Raw genomic sequence first — 16,126 nt, forward strand, 5'->3', positions numbered from 1 at the left:
GACATGTCCTTGGTCTCATGAAGCTTATGTTCTATAGCTTACTTATTCTGTGTGGTCATTGAATAAGTAAACAATGGGGAAATCCAGATAGTGATAAAGATGGTGGATTTTTTTTAGAAGGCAAGGTAATATAATAAGAGTTTTGGGATAGAGAGGGTGATAGAGAAAGCAGGGGTTTGAGAGGGGTGGCGCACTGCTGCGTAGGGTAGCTAGGGAATAGCTTGCTGACAGAATGACATCTGATCTAATGTCAATAACATTGATCTATCATTTGGACAAATAGAAGGAATAGAGTTGTAAAAGCTCTGGAGCAAAAGCTGTTAAGGCAGAGAGAACAGCAAATATAAGTCCATAGTTGGCAACTGGCTTGGTGTGTTTAAGAAACAGAAAAAAAGGCCAGGATTGCTGGGAAGAGTAAATAAGGGTAAAAAACTGGATGGTGTTGGGGTGGGGATGGGGAGAAGAATGAGATTTGCATACTAAATAATGGTAATACCAGGTAGAGTTTAGAACTTACTCTAAATGCTTTGGGAACTAATTGAAGGATTTTAAGAAGGGGATGGGTGTGACATGATATGGTGAATGTTTGGCCTTTTAGAAGAGAAAGTTATAGAGGCAAGGGTAGAAGTGGGAGGCCTCTTAAAAGGCTGTTTAAAAGCAAAATACGGCAATGACTTGTCTAGGGTGGCAGCAGCAGCAGAGAGAAGTGGGCAGATTGGTAATATATTTTAGAGGTAGAAAAGATCATTTGGTGTTTGGGGTTTTTTAAAGATTTAAAATGTTATTCATTTATCTTCTTTCAGTGTAAGTTGAGCAAGATCAAGATGAAGTCACAACTTTCAAATTTCTGAGCAGATTGGCTTCTGATCAGAAAAAACAATATCATCCGTAAATAAATTAACTAGAATTTTGAGAGTGAAAATAAACTTTAGATGAATCTTTTGATGTATCCTTCTCCCATCCCCTACCTCCTAGTTTTAACGAGGAAGCATTTGTGGTACAGAAAGTTTAAGTGATTTGTTTAAGGTCAGAGCCAGATGATCTGGCTCTAAATTTTAATGTCTTTTCTGTACAGTTTTGCTTGAGTTTCCTTGAATTAGATTATTGCTTGTGGATAAAGAGTACCCTACTGAACTTTGAATTAATATTTATCATGATAAATGGGTTCTATAAATATTAAGATCTGTACAAATAATTACAAGTACTGAAACATTTTTTCTCTTCATCCTTGCCCTCTTCCCCCCTTCTCTCATTCCTTCCTCATTCTTCCCTTTCTTTTCCTCCTGCTTACTTCTGTCATGCTCCTTCCCCCTCCTCTGTTTCCCCACAGATATTGCAATTGCTGCTCCATATGGGGGTGAAGATAAAAAAGGAATTGTTTATATCTTCAATGGAAGATCAACAGGCTTGAACGCAGTCCCATCTCAAATCCTTGAAGGGCAGTGGGCTGCTCGAAGCATGCCACCAAGCTTTGGCTATTCAATGAAAGGAGCCACAGATATAGACAAAAATGGATATCCAGGTGCTTTCTTATCAACACATAGAGCCCTTAGATTTTTCAGTCCTAATAGCAAATAGTATTAGTTACTGTTCTTGATTTATATTATAAATTATTGCAATTCATTATTTCATGTGTTGATCAAACCTCTAAAATACTCAAGGCATCATTCCCATCACCTAAGAGGATATGAAGAAAAGTCAGCTCTCTTTCCTGGGAGTGTATACAGTACACTCTGAGTTTCTCCTGTAGTCTTTAATGAAATGTCAAAGAAGAGTATTACGGAAGCTATAAACAAAAGCTAAATGCTCATTCTAAGCTGTTTTAATGTTACCTATCTTTTTAATTTTTTTAATTATGTAGAATTTATGTACTTGACTAATAGTTATGATTTTTTTTTTTTTTTTTTGAAGACAAGGTATGGCTCTGTTGTCCAGGCTGGAGTACAGTGGCATAATCTTGGCTCATTGCAGCCTCCACCTTCTGGGCTGAAGCCATCCTCCCACCTCAGCCTCCTGAGTATCTGGGACTACAGGCACACACCAGCGTGCCTGGCTACTTTTTGTATGGTTTGTAAAGAGTGGTTTTTGCCATGTTCCCCAGGCTGGTCTCAAACTCATGAGCTCAAGCAATCCACCTGCCGTGGCCTCCCAAAGTGCTGGGAATTAATACATGAGTTAATTTAAGCTCATTTTTATAGCTCATTATTATACCATTTCTGAATGTAAAAAGAGACTGAGAAAGGCAGTTTGCCCAAGTTGCCCCCTGCATGGGTCCAATAGAGCAAGCAAGACCTTTTTCTGGTTCTTATACACTTTGCAGCATTATAAATGTATCTAGGATCAAAATAGATCTTTTCTTTAAATGAAATATAGTGTAGAAAACTTAGATGACCTTTGTGTTGAAACACTTAATATGAGTATGTCATATACAAGTATGTCATATACAAGTATGTCAGTCTGTTTCCAGAAATAAGACATGAAGTTGATTCTCATAAATTAATATTATTTTAGAGTTTTTTTGTTATAAATGCAATATATTTATTATAGAACTTTTAGAAAATACATCAAAGCATATCTTCTCAATTTTTTTCCTATGCAGTCACACACATTTTTTTAAAAAGGAAATCATGTTTTTATGTGCTGTTTATAATGTGTTTTATTCAACATTTCAGAAACATTTCTTTATTGTTCTTCTAAAACATGAATTTTGTTTCCCTTTGTAACAAATAGCTGTATCGTATCTTATTTACCTTATTTTGTGGCATTTTTATCTTTCTTTATAATTCTTTTGCATATCTCTGATTATGTCATTAGGACAAAATTCAAGAATCACTGTGTCAAGTGTGTGCACTTCTTTTCTTAAGGTTGTTAATGCACATGGTCAAGTTACCATCCCACTCCCTCCACAGGAAGGTTTTGTTAACTTTTTAAAGCACTCACCAGCAGTCAGTGAGTCATTGTTTTCCTACACTTGTGCCTCTTTTAAAATAATTTTTAACTGTATAACAGGTGGACTGGGTATTTTAACTAACAGTTTGTGATTCTAGAAAATAAGGCATGCGTTTTATTCTTTTTTTTTTTTTTTTTGAGACGAAGTCTCACTCTGTCACCCAGGCTGGAGTGCAGTGGTGTGATCTCTGCTCACTGCAAACTTCACCGCCCGGGTTCAAGCGATTCTTCTGCCTCAGCCTCCTGAGTAGCTGGGATTACAGGCAGGCGCCACCACACCTGGCTAATTTTTGTATTTTTAGTAGTGATGGAGTTTCACCTTGTTGATCAGGCTGGTCTTGGGCAGACTGGTCTCAAACTCCTGACCTCGTGATCCGCCTGCCTCAGCCTCCCAAAGTGCTGGGATTACAGACGTGAGCCACCATGCCCGGCCATGAGGTTGGTTCTTCACTATACACAAATAAAATGATTATTTTACTAATAAGCTAATGTATAGTTAAGAATCAACCTCATGTTGTTATTTGTGTATATACATATTTACTTCTGTGAATTTCCTTTTAGTGTCTTTTTTTCTTCTTTGGTACTGGGATGGTATTTTGTTTTTCTTTATTCATTCATTTTTTTAAAAAATTTTCACAGTAACTTAAATGTTGCGAATATTAACTCCTTAACGCTTGTATGTATTTTCTAGTTTGTCACATTTGCATTTTGAGCATAAAGTTTTAAACTTTTATGTAATCAAATCTCTCTGTTTTTATGTTTTTTTTTCATATGCTTTTCTGTTTAGAAAAGAATTCCTCGAATTTAGCTTGGGTATACTGTGAGCTAGAGCTCTCATTTGTCTTTTTCTGAACTGTGGACCAGTTGAACCAGTGGCGTATGAAAACTAATGCGTTTCATTCTTGCTGATTTGAGTGCTATCTGCTATCATATTTTATATTTATATGTATATACACATATATTATATATAGGAAATAGAAAAAAAATTTTATAATAAGATTGTAAAATCCACAGGCATCTATAAAGCTTTTTCCTTTGGCAGTATGTATGTTTGGCAGGTGTATGCTTATCATTGCTACTTTTTACCAAATATTCATTTAAAAGATTTATCTCCACCTAGATGAAAGTCTGCTTTATAATAAACATTTTCCACTGATGGTAGTTTGTTTACAGTGTTCATATATTTTAGCCTTTTATATAATATCTTACAACCTCTTAATGAATAGTTTTGAGGCTATGTTCAAGCCTTTTTATGTTCATTGAAAATTTTATAGAATGGTATATACATTTTAAAAACTATTATCATTATTAACATGTTTTCCACTCTTTCTTAAGACTTAATCGTAGGAGCTTTTGGTGTAGATCGAGCTATCTTATACAGGTGAGCATTTTCTGTATCCTGTAATATAGGAATATTCTGAATTATTTGAATGTTTTTTAACTGTCAGTATTTGAATTTTAGTTTAATTTTCTTGAAATAATGATAAAATTTGTTCTTTCTGTTCATATTTTGCTGCAGGCAAATAGTATTATTTTTATTGATACGTAATAATTGCACATATTTATGGGGTACATGTGATATTTTGATACATTCATACAATGTAATGATCAAATCAGAGTAATTAGGATATCCATCATCTCAAACATTTATCATTTATTTGTGTTGGGAACACCCAGAATCCTCTCGTCTAGCCTCTCTTGTAGCTATTTTGATTTCTTCTTTTCTTTGCAGACAGAATTTCGTTGCAATGGGACCATCTCGGCTCCCTGGAACCTCTGCCCCCTGGGTTCAAGCAATTCTCATGCCTCGACCTCCCAAGTAGCTGGGGTTACAGGCACATGCCACCACACCGGCTAATTTTTGTATTTTTAGTAGAGACAGGGTTTTGCCATGTTGGCCAAACTGGTCCTGAACTCCTAGCGTGAAGTGATCCACCCACCTCAGCCTCCCAAAGTGCTGTGATTACTGTCATGATCCACTATGCCCAGCCAGCTATGTTGAAATGTACAATAAATTATTGTTAACTATAGTCAATCTGTGGTGCTATTGAACACTAGAACGTCTGTCTTTTTTTTTTTTTTTTTTTGCCCAGTCTGGAGTACAGTGGTGCAATCTTGGCTCATTGCAACCTTTGCCTCCCAGCTCCTAGTGATTCTCGTGCCTCAGCTTCCCAAGTAGCTGGGACTACAGGCATGTGCCACAACACCTGGCTAATTTTATGTATTTTTGGTAGAGACAGGGTCTTGCCATGGTGCCTGGGCTGGTCTTGAGCTCCTAGCCTCAAGTGATCCACCCGCCTCAGCCTCCCAAAGTGCTGGGATTACAGGTGTGAGCCACTATGCCCGCCCCTTCTTTGTCTTTTAAATTATGTTCAAAGGTATTCTCCTGTAGTTTTAATCTCTCTAAAAATTGTCTGGGTTTACATTTTCCTATAAGAAACAGGAAATTAACCTCATGCTTATGTCTTGGTATTCTCTGACCACAAGATTAGTATCTAATGAAACCAGAAATGAATATTTTTATTAGAGCAATATGTATGAACTTATATATTTCTATTTCCCAATTTCTTATATATCCCCAGTTATTCTCTGTATTTTATCAGTTCCTCATGACTTAGAATATCAGTTGGCATCCCAGGTAGTTAAGATGTTTACGTATCTATGATCTGAGTTTATACATGGCAGGAACACTAACATTAGTGCTGGGTAGAGTTTGTGATGGGTCAATTTAATTGTATACTATACAATAACTCTATACTATAGTAATTGTAACTATACAATACTTAACAGATTTCAGAGATTTATCATTTTGAGACAGGCACATTGATTGACTTGAGCCAGCTGTATCTTTGTATAGGATTTCAACCTGTGTATCTGAACTCAGGAAAACTATTTATTTTAATTTATTGTTTTTAGTTTTTTAAATTGCTGTTAATTATATAATGTATGTGGTAAAAATGCAAACAGTACAAGAAGGGTATATAAAAAAATGTTTTCCCTCACACCAGCTAATAATTTATTTGTTTCTTCTATTAGAAATATTCTATGCATTAAAAAATCATATTATGTGTGTATGTATATCAGTAGACATCCTTTTTACATTTTGGGTTTTTTTTTTTCTCTCTCACCAAAACTATATGTTGGTTATGTCTTAGAGGTCATTGCACTCATTTTCTCCATGGTAGTGCAGTGAATTTGGTAGATATCTCACAACTTATTTAGCCATTCTGCTTTAGTGACTGAATTCATATAGGTCAGTCATTGTCCCACTTTGCCTGGAACTGAGCGATTTCTCAGGATGCAGGAGTTTCTGTGCTAAAATTAGGACAGTTCTGGGCAACTGAGACATTTGATCACCTACAGTTATGTTGTTCCTGTTTCTTTTACTATTACAGACAATACTTTTAGTAGACATTGTACTATATATGTAGTGAATATGAACCAAAAATATTTCGATCAACCTAACTTTTTAAATAACTTTTTTCTTCATCTTCTTTTTTTCCCCCACTAGGGCCAGACCAGTTATCACTGTAAATGCTGGTCTTGAAGTGTACCCTAGCATTTTAAATCAAGACAATAAAACCTGCTCACTGCCTGGAACAGCTCTCAAAGTTTCCTGGTAAGGGTATTTGTTTAATAATAGTTATTACTGTGATTATTGTTCAGGCATTGTAAGAACAATTGAAAAGTGAAGGTGGTAGGGCTGAAATATTGCTAAAACAGTTTCTGTGGTATACTGTTTTTTCTATTCTTTTTTGTTTGAAGCAAGGTCTGCCTCTGTTGCCCAGACCGGAGTGCAGTGGCACAACAACAGCTCACTGTAGCCTCAACCTCCCAGGCTTAAGTGACCCTTCCACCTTGGCCTCTCTAGTAGCTGGTACTACAGGCGTGTGGCACCATACCCGGCTAATGTTTTGAATTGTTTGTAGAGATGGGGTCTCCCTATATTGGTCAGATTGGTCTCGAAGACTGCTGTGCTCAAGCAGTCATTCTGCCTCCGTCTCCTAAAGTGCTAGGATTACAGGCATGAGCCATTGCACCTGGCCTTATACTCTATTTTTATGTTATAAATTGGATTGTAGAAATAGTGCTCCAAAAAAGAGCTGTAAAGATACTCTGTAAATTAGTATGAAATTAATGTTTAAAGAATTATGCATGGTCAATGAGTATTTTCAAAAAGAAAGAAAAGCTAATAAGATCTCAGTTCATTTATATGTAATTCCAAACAGGCCCATGAACACTTAAATTTTAAAAGATATCTTGTTTTCAGATTTAATATCTGTGAACAGTAGCTGTTTGAAAAAAATTATTTTGCTCTAATATATTTTCTGCTTATTCTTTTACTAATTTCCAAATAAAAATATAATATTTTTTCATAAGTTAAATGTCTGAATTCTTCTCTACTCCATTCTTTCTCTCATCTTTGTCATTTGTATGCTACTTCAGTAATTTTTGCTCTATTTTCATTATATTTTTTAAGTTGTCTCATGCTTTACTTCACAGTACTTAAAAGCAAAATGTAGAAACGAGTATCTTTCTCATACATATCAATATAAATATAAAACTAATGAAAAATCTTGACCCATGTACTACCAAAATCACCATGAGTAGTCACTAATGAGTTCCCACTTTGGGAAACACTATTCATGTTCCTTACTTACACAGAAAAGTTGCAGAGAACTTATGATCAAGGAGAAAATGATTGGTACTTAGAAAAATTTTACTTCAAAAGAGTCAATTAAAGAGATTTTCCTGAATTTGTTTTGAATATTTTGAATTATTGTTATAGTTATTACAGTTTTGAAATTTTCATTTCTTTAATTGGATTACATTAAAAATTCAGTAATATTTGCTCTTCATTTTTATTGATTGGCAGTGAAGTTGTTTTCAAGATTTTGCTGTAAGTTTTACTGCTTTTCTACCCTGCATACCTCTGTGAAGTTGCCAATAGTCTGCTTCTAATTATGTTAGTAATTCAAAGGCTTCAAATGCACTAACTAGAGCAGTAACATCATATGATTTTTGAGTATGGCACATAGTAAGAAATACATTTTGCATTATAAACATAAAAGTAATTAAATCAAGCATTTCAGAAAATCATACTTACCTTCGATACCTAAATCAGTTTTATTTATTAAAAAAATTTTCTTGCCGGGTGCGGTGGCTCAAGCCTGTAATCCCAGCACTTTGGGAGGCCAAGACAGGCAGATCATGAGGTCAGGAGATGGAGAGCATCCTGGCTAACATGGTGAAACCCCATCTCTACTAAAAATACAAAAAATTAGCCAGACGCAGTGGCGGGCACCTATAGTCTCAGCTACACGGGAGACTGAGGCAGGAGAATGGCATGAACCCAGGAGGCAGAGCTTGCAGTGAGTCGAGATCACACCACTGCACTCCAGCCTGGGCAACAGAGCGAGACTCCGTCTCAAAAAAAAAAAAAATTTTTTTCTTAAGATGCTGAACACAACCCATTCAACTGATTTTAAAACCTGCTAATAAATTGTGAAGAACACTGCTGTAAAGGACATTGCTAATTAAAGAAAGCTTTGGTGGGTCCTTCTATCAATGGGACAGTTTTTAAAATCTAAACTGTCGACTAGGCACTGTGGCTCACGCCTGTAATCCCAGCACTTTGGGAGACCCAGGCAGGCGAATCACCTGAGGTCGGGAGTTTGAGACCAGCCTGGCCAACGTGGTGAAACCCCATCTCTACTAAAAATACAAAAATTAGCCAGGTGTGGTGGTACATGCCTGTAATCCTACTACTCGGGAGGCTAAGGCAGGAGAATTGCTTGAACTCAGGAGGCAGAGGTTGCAGTGAACTGAGATCATGCCACTGCACTCCAGCCTGGGCAACAGAGTGAGACTCTTGTCTCAAAATAAATAAATAAATAAATAAAAATCTGAACTGTCATTTCCCTTCTTTAGATTTATCAACAGGTTCTATAAGCTTGAGAGGAAGTTAGGATATTCTTTCTCTTTTTCTCATCAAGGTACCATGAAAGGAAGTGTGCTTAAATTACTGAAGGATGAGTTAGGTTAGTGTATAGAGTTTCATGTTTTTAGAATAATATTAAGACATAAAGATGTAAGGCTTCACAGTACAAACTATGTATTAGAAATATTAGATGTGGATGATAATAAAAAATATGTCTAAACTGGATTATAGGATTTATGTATGTTTTTTTTTTTCCACAGCTTTAATGTTAGGTTCTGCTTAAAGGCAGATGGCAAAGGAGTACTTCCCAGAAAACTTAGTAAGTGTTTTATGAAAAGTCATATTATTTTAATGATACTGCATACACAGCACTTAACAAATATTTTAGGATATTCAAATAGTTACTCGAATTGTTATTATAATTTTTTTTTTTTTTTTTTTTTTTTTGAGACGGAGTCTCGCTCTGTCACCCAAGCTGGAGTGCAGTGGCCAGATCTCAGCTCACTGCAAACTCCACCTCCCGGGTTCCCGCCATTCTCCTGCCTCAGCCTCCCGAGTAGCTGGGACTACAGGCGCCCGCCACCTCGCCCGGCTAGTTTTTTATATTTTTTAGTAGAGACGGGGTTTCACCATGTTAGCCAGGATGGTCTCGATCTCCTGACCTTGTGATCCGCCCGCCTCGGCCTCCCAAAGTGCTGGGATTACAGGCTTGAGCCACCGCGCCCGGCCATTATTATAATTTTTTATTTGAATGTTTATGTTTAAAGACATTTAAGATTTCAACATAATTATTATATTCTTTGTTAACTCTTAAGCTAATTCAAAACTAATACACTTATTTGTGGACATTATGAGCTAAGTAGCCCACAAAATGGTAAACATGACCTTTGGAAGGTTAAGCAGTTACAAATGTGAGATAATGAACTCTGGGGAGGCATGAATGTTATTGTTTGTAAGTAGATGATCTGCTGAGAAGTCTGTGTTTTATGTCTTGGGGCAGCCCCCAGCAATCTCAGGAGTAGAGGTGGTTTAGAAATAGTGAGAAGGAGGAGAAAAAGTTTTGGTCATGCGGTTTAATTCACACAGCAAACTCTACTCTTCTTTTCCTAAAATGGTTGATGTGGTCCTGAGAGCAAGATAGTAGTGTTAAATAATTATTGCAAAGGTTTGTCAGTATGTTAATGGCAAGTGGTAAAGAATAATAATAAAGCAGAGAAGAAACTGAAACCGTGTTTGTGTGTAAGTTTACACAGGGCAGCCAAGCAAGGTCTCCTTAGGAGACAACTTTTCAGTAGAGACCTGAAGGAAATGAGGGAGCTATGGGTTGTGTGAAGGAGTGTTTGACACAGAGGAACTAGCAGTTTCAGCAGGCCTGAAGCAGGAAATGTGCTCAGTGGTTGAGAAACAGCATGGAGGACAATGTGGCCAAGTAGAGCAGAACATGAAGCAAAATAACCCTGGGTGTTCACCCAAATTTGAAATGGTCAGCTTTTAGAGAAACTAGCAACGTGACTTCTAGTTTTAAAGATTTGCACTCTCTTAAGAAACTACTTAAAGAACTGAATCTTACAAGGCGGTAATCCTAATTGCTACATACTTGTTTTACAATGATTCTTGATGTATTTAACTCTGTTTGATCACTTGCTTCCTGAAGGCATATTCATCTGACAATTTGATATGGTAGCTTCACTGGAAGCAGGAGTTTCAAGTGGGGCAAACTGTTCATTCATCATAGTGTTTAATATGATGGTATGAGTACATATGAGCAAATACTTCTTAATCAAAATCAGCAATACTCTTGCTACTTGAATTTATGGTGGAAGTCTCAATTCACATGTTTCATCCTCTGGATTTCCTCCTCTCAGCTTAAATTAAACGATAGCATTTCTCCTGTCTGATAATTGGCTTACTACTATCATTTTTGGGGGAATTATTTATGACATTACTTTAGGGAAAGTTTGTTAATTATTTAATTATTATTAAATTTTTTTCAGAATTAATATGTTGTAGTCTCATTGCAATGTAATAACATTTTAAATTAATTAGAAACAATTTACTTCTTAAGGAAAAAAGATCTCTGTTAAAACTCTATGGTAGAATAGATAGGTGTCCATAAAGAATATGTTGGTTATAAATCCTTTGGTTTACATAGATTTCCAGGTGGAACTTCTTTTGGATAAACTCAAGCAAAAGGGAGCAATTCGACGAGCACTGTTTTTCTACAGCAGGTCCCCAAGTCACTCCAAGAACATGACTATTTCAAGAGGGGGACTGATGCAGTGTGAGGAATTGATAGCGTATCTGCGGGTAAGAGATAACTTTTCTGCTACCTTGTTTTCCTTTTCAGTCATTAGTTTTCTTTTTTATCTAAATGATTTTCACTTTCTGTAAATTAGTGTTAGATCAAAAGGAAAAACAGAAAAATACACAAAGAAAATTTAGCTTTGTAAAGTGTCAAACCTGAATGATGGACTTCTACTTCTGGCAGACTGGATATTCCAAATGGCCTTTCCACAACAATACTACTGAACAAATTATGATAAACATATTTGTTAAATGCAACTGGACTTTCAAGACAGTAAAAGAAATCATCAGGGTCCAAAAAAATAATCAATCAACTAAAAAACTCCAGTTGCAAAAATCTGAATTGTGGATTATAAGCAAATATATGAGCCAGAGTTGCTGGCAAAGGATGAAGCCTAAGGAGAGGGCAGGTGGTAATTGCAGACACCAGCACAGGAATTCCGACATATGTATAAGGCTGAGTGTTCTTACGACAGAGGTGTGTCCTGATTCCAGCAAGAGCCAAATGTAAAACCTTGCTGAAGGAGAGCTATCCAGTATGGGCCCCAGGATTTCCACAGGTTAAGTTTGATCAAATATGAATTCATTAAACACATACACACACAAAGAAACCACTAGAAGAAGCATCAGATTTTAGACCCGCAAAGGCCAGTTACAGAGTACAAATTTGTATAAAATGTTTAAAGAAATAAAGGGGCTGGGCACAGTGGCTCAAGTTTATAATCCTGGCACTTTGGGAGGCCAAAGCAGGACGATCCCTTGAGGCCAAGAGTTTGAGACCAGCCTGGGTGAGACTCTATTTTATTTAAAGGAAAAAACAAAACAAGACAAAAAATCAGTAAATATTTAGACAACAACATAATTAATGAACTTGATTTAACAGATTTATATAGAATCTATACCTAATAATTAAAGAATATAAAAACTGACCATGCATAGGCCATAAAGGAAGTCTAAACAAATTTGAAAAAGTAATTTTATAGAATACGTGCCATTACAGTGCAGTGGTTAGAAATGCATAACAAAAGATCAACTGGGAATTGGAGAGTGTGATTTTAAATAACTTATGGGTCAAAAACAAGATCATAATGGAAATTTACTTGCAACTGTATTACAATGAAAATATGACATATCAAAATGTATACGCTATCACAACAGTAGAATATAAAGATAAATGTATAGCCTTAAATGCTATTTAATTTAAATGAAAGTTAAGAAAAAATGAAGGTAAGAAGAAAACACCATAAGAATAAGAATTGAAGTGGGGCATTACAGATAAGGGAGGAATTAACAGAATATTATGAATAACCTTGGGCCAATACATAGGAAAACTTTTAGACAAAACCTGGAAATTCTTAGTAAAACAATACAACTGTCATTAGAAGAAACAGAAAACCTGAGTTATCCTCTAAACACTTAACAAATAGAATTGGCAGTTAATCTTTACAAAATGACACAGCCCAGATGGTTTTATAGGCAATATCTACCAAACATTCAAGAACAAGATTTCTCAATTTTAAATAGCTCTTTGAAAGAATAAAAAACAAAATATTTCAAAGTCAATCTGTGAAACTAGTGTAATTGGTTCCTGAACTGGTCAAAAATAGTACCAGAAGGGAGAATTTCATTCTAGTCTTACAATAGATGTAAGATTACTAAGCCATTATAAGCAAATAACTCTTAGCAGTTTGTAAAAAAAGATACATAAACCAAGTTGGGCTTATCGTTTATCCTAGAGTGGGTTAATATTAAGTCTAAAAATGTAATTTGCCACATGAATAGATTAAAGAAGAAACGTGACTGTCTTAAGTACAAAAAAGGTTTGAGATTAAATTTTAAAAACTTCATGATTTAAGAAGTAAGACAAATATCCCAAGTTATGGCTATGAAGGAATAGAATCTTACATTTAAACAAAGTCCGCGAATACCTATTAATTGGTCAAGATGTGAATTAAGAATTCTTGTACATTGCTGATGACAGTGTGAATTGTTTTGAAGACTTTGAAAAATGATGTGGTACTATAGAGCTGACAAATATACTTGTCACTATGTGTAAGAATAATCATAGCAATTTCTGTAATAGCAAAAACAAAACCCATAAACAATAAAAATAGCCTTCGACAGAATGGATAAATGAATTGTGGTATATTTACATGATGAAATAGTACTGAACAGTACAAAATTAACGTAGGCTACATGCAATAGAATGGATGGATCTTAATGAGAGTGTAGGACAGAAAGCAAGTCACAGAAGACTACATGTGATCCTATTGAGAAGGAATGCAGAGGAAGGAAGAGAAAGAAGTATTTGGGTAGCTTAAGCAGTATCAATAATGTTCTTCTTATTATGTTGGGTGTGTGTGAGTGCTCATGTTAACATGTCTCGTACTTTCGTGTGAATCAAATAGTACATTGTAAAACAAAAATTGACTAAACGTTCTTACTGGATAAGGATGATCTTTTGGATATTCTATTTCTACATAAGTATAATTTTCCAGAGAATTTTGTTAGAATTGAAGGCTCAGATGAATACAGCTGGCTATGTAATGTGCACTTACGGATTTCTCCAGATAATTTAGGTTGATGTTATCGTTAATTCAAAGCTTTTCCATTTCTAGGATGAATCTGAATTTAGAGACAAACTCACTCCAATTACCATTTTTATGGAATATTGGTTGGATTATAGAACAGCTGCTGATACAACAGGCTTGCAACCCATTCTTAACCAGTTCACGCCTGCTAACATTAGTCGACAGGTACTGTACTCAATTTACCACTAATGTGATATTTTGTGATTTTTCTTTACAATTCATGTTATTAAATATTAGAGGAAATTTCCTTTATTATGTTGATAGATGTTTAGTCAAAGTCAGAAGGTTAGGAATCTGAATTTTCTATTTTTTTTTTCTTTTTATTTTTTTGGGAATCTGAATTTTCAAGTCAGAGATATTTAAAGCCACTTAACATAGATATACAGAGAAAGACAGGATCACATTTCATATATGTGAAATAGGAAAATAATTTAAGGAGAACAGCAATGTATCAGTTTGTTTACGTATTTTAGTATTTCGCTAAAGATGTTTGGTGTCTATGTTATCTTTGATATTTTAATTTTAAAAAGTGCATATATAGTAAATAAATAATTCTTTTCAGAAAACCAAAGAAAGCAACAAAATTTGATAGGTGGTATTCTAGTTTTAGAAAATCTTATGTATAATGTATTTAAATATTGTTAATTCTAATTACTATTTCTCCTTTTTAAATTACATGTTCATGTTTTTACATTAATATTTCTTCTTTCATAGAACTCTTTGCCCTAAATTTAGGTTGTCATTTTTTTTTTTTGTCTTTCTAAGATCCCATAAGCTCTTTTTTTTTGGTTTGTTTTCTGTTTTTATAATTTGAGATTACTATATGTGACAGTAGCAAAAGGCAAATTAAAATATTTTTAAAAGTCTTTTCTAATTTTTATATTTTAACAATTTCATATTTCGTTCTGTACATTAATAATCATGGTATATGTGCCATTTTCTAGTATTCATTAACATAGAACTTATAACCATACTTCTGTGTTTATATTCTTTGCATTTTTTATTTTTATTGAATGTACAATATTATGTTAATTAATAGTTTAATAATGACCACCTGAGCCTCTTAATGTCTGTCATTCAGTATTATACTTTCTTCAAAAGTTCATTGTTACTTGTCCCTTTATATAATGTGCTTTCATATATGAGTTATGGTTATTTTCTGTTTATAGTTTTATAATTTTTTAGAAATCTTTTATTATCATCGTTATCACTGCTTCTGATTAGTTTTCCAAACTCCCCATCCAATCTCTTTAATGCCAACACCGTGTTAAAACTGGCTAATCAAGTAGGCTAACTTTTGGAACCTCTTGGAGGGCAAAAATAACTGCAGTAATATTTGGCTTCCTTTTTTTCCTACCTATTCTCATTCTTCATTGTTTGAAAAAAAATTTTTTTTGGTCTTCTCTGTGTCCTACATTTGTTCCGTCAGTGACATATTAATTTTTAGGTATGTTTCTTTCTACATGCTTAGCTTTGTTACTCACTCTTGTTTTTATGTTAATTAATTACTCCACCATTTTTATCATTTTCTTTTCTCTCAAATGGATCCTTCATTTCGCTGGTTACATTACAAACTCTTCTCTGCACTCTCTTTTTGCTGTCAAATAGAAATATAAAGTTTTAATTGTAATTTTAAATTTGTAATTTTTAATTTGCTGGTTAGCAACTTTTTTTAAAAGGTAGAAAATGTATAGGTGAAATTTATTTTAAAAATATATCTGTATTAGTTTACTAGGGTTGTCATGACAAAGTACCACAGAATGGGTGGCTTAAACAACAGAAATTTATTCTCTCCTAATTTTGGAGCCTAGAAGTCTGAGATCAAGAGTCCGCAGGGCTAATTTCTTCTGAGGCCTCTCTTCTTGGCTTGTAGATGGTCACCAGTCACCTTCTTGTGTCTTCACATGGTCTTCTTTTCATGTGTGTGTCTGTGTCCTAATCTCTGTTTAAACATCAGTCATTGGATTAGGGCCCACCCTAAAGACATTTTAACTTAATAATCTCTTAAAAGACTATCACCAAATACAGTTCCATTCTGAGATACTGGGGATTAACGCTTCAACATATATATTTTGGGGGGACACAGTTCAGCCCTTAACAATATTTAAAATATTGTCGTTTTTACATGGAATTGCTTAAAATTATCAGTGGAATATTTTGCATTCTATTTCTTACTGTCTTCAAAATCCAGAGTGTGTTACACACTTTTAACACATCTAAATTCAAATACTTAGGTTTTATTAGACTTTTTTTTGTATTTAGAATTCATATAATTAACAGTTGAAAAAGTAGATTCAAATAGTCAAGTTGTTCTAAACATACTAAAAGTTTTGCAGTAAGA

The 16,126-nt window shown here is 34.6% G+C and overlaps 1 protein-coding gene across 3 annotated transcripts in view; it reads left to right on the forward strand.

Moving 5' to 3' along the window:
* The window catches only part of ITGAV (integrin subunit alpha V), a 93,649-nt gene that overhangs the window by 58,721 nt on the left and 18,802 nt on the right, over positions 1–16,126 (forward strand). For all 3 annotated transcript variants that reach the window (XM_017881430.1, XM_017881431.1, XM_017881432.1), the window contains 6 exons: positions 1,331–1,522; positions 4,285–4,330; positions 6,461–6,568; positions 9,151–9,209; positions 11,043–11,197; positions 13,813–13,950. In XM_017881430.1, coding sequence (XP_017736919.1) covers positions 1,331–1,522; positions 4,285–4,330; positions 6,461–6,568; positions 9,151–9,209; positions 11,043–11,197; positions 13,813–13,950 — 698 coding nt within the window. The remainder of the gene's footprint in view (positions 1–1,330; positions 1,523–4,284; positions 4,331–6,460; positions 6,569–9,150; positions 9,210–11,042; positions 11,198–13,812; positions 13,951–16,126) is intronic.

This window comes from Rhinopithecus bieti, unplaced genomic scaffold, assembly GCF_001698545.2.
Source record: "Rhinopithecus bieti isolate Rb0 unplaced genomic scaffold, ASM169854v2 scaffold_12512, whole genome shotgun sequence".
Lineage (NCBI taxonomy): Eukaryota > Metazoa > Chordata > Mammalia > Primates > Cercopithecidae > Rhinopithecus > Rhinopithecus bieti.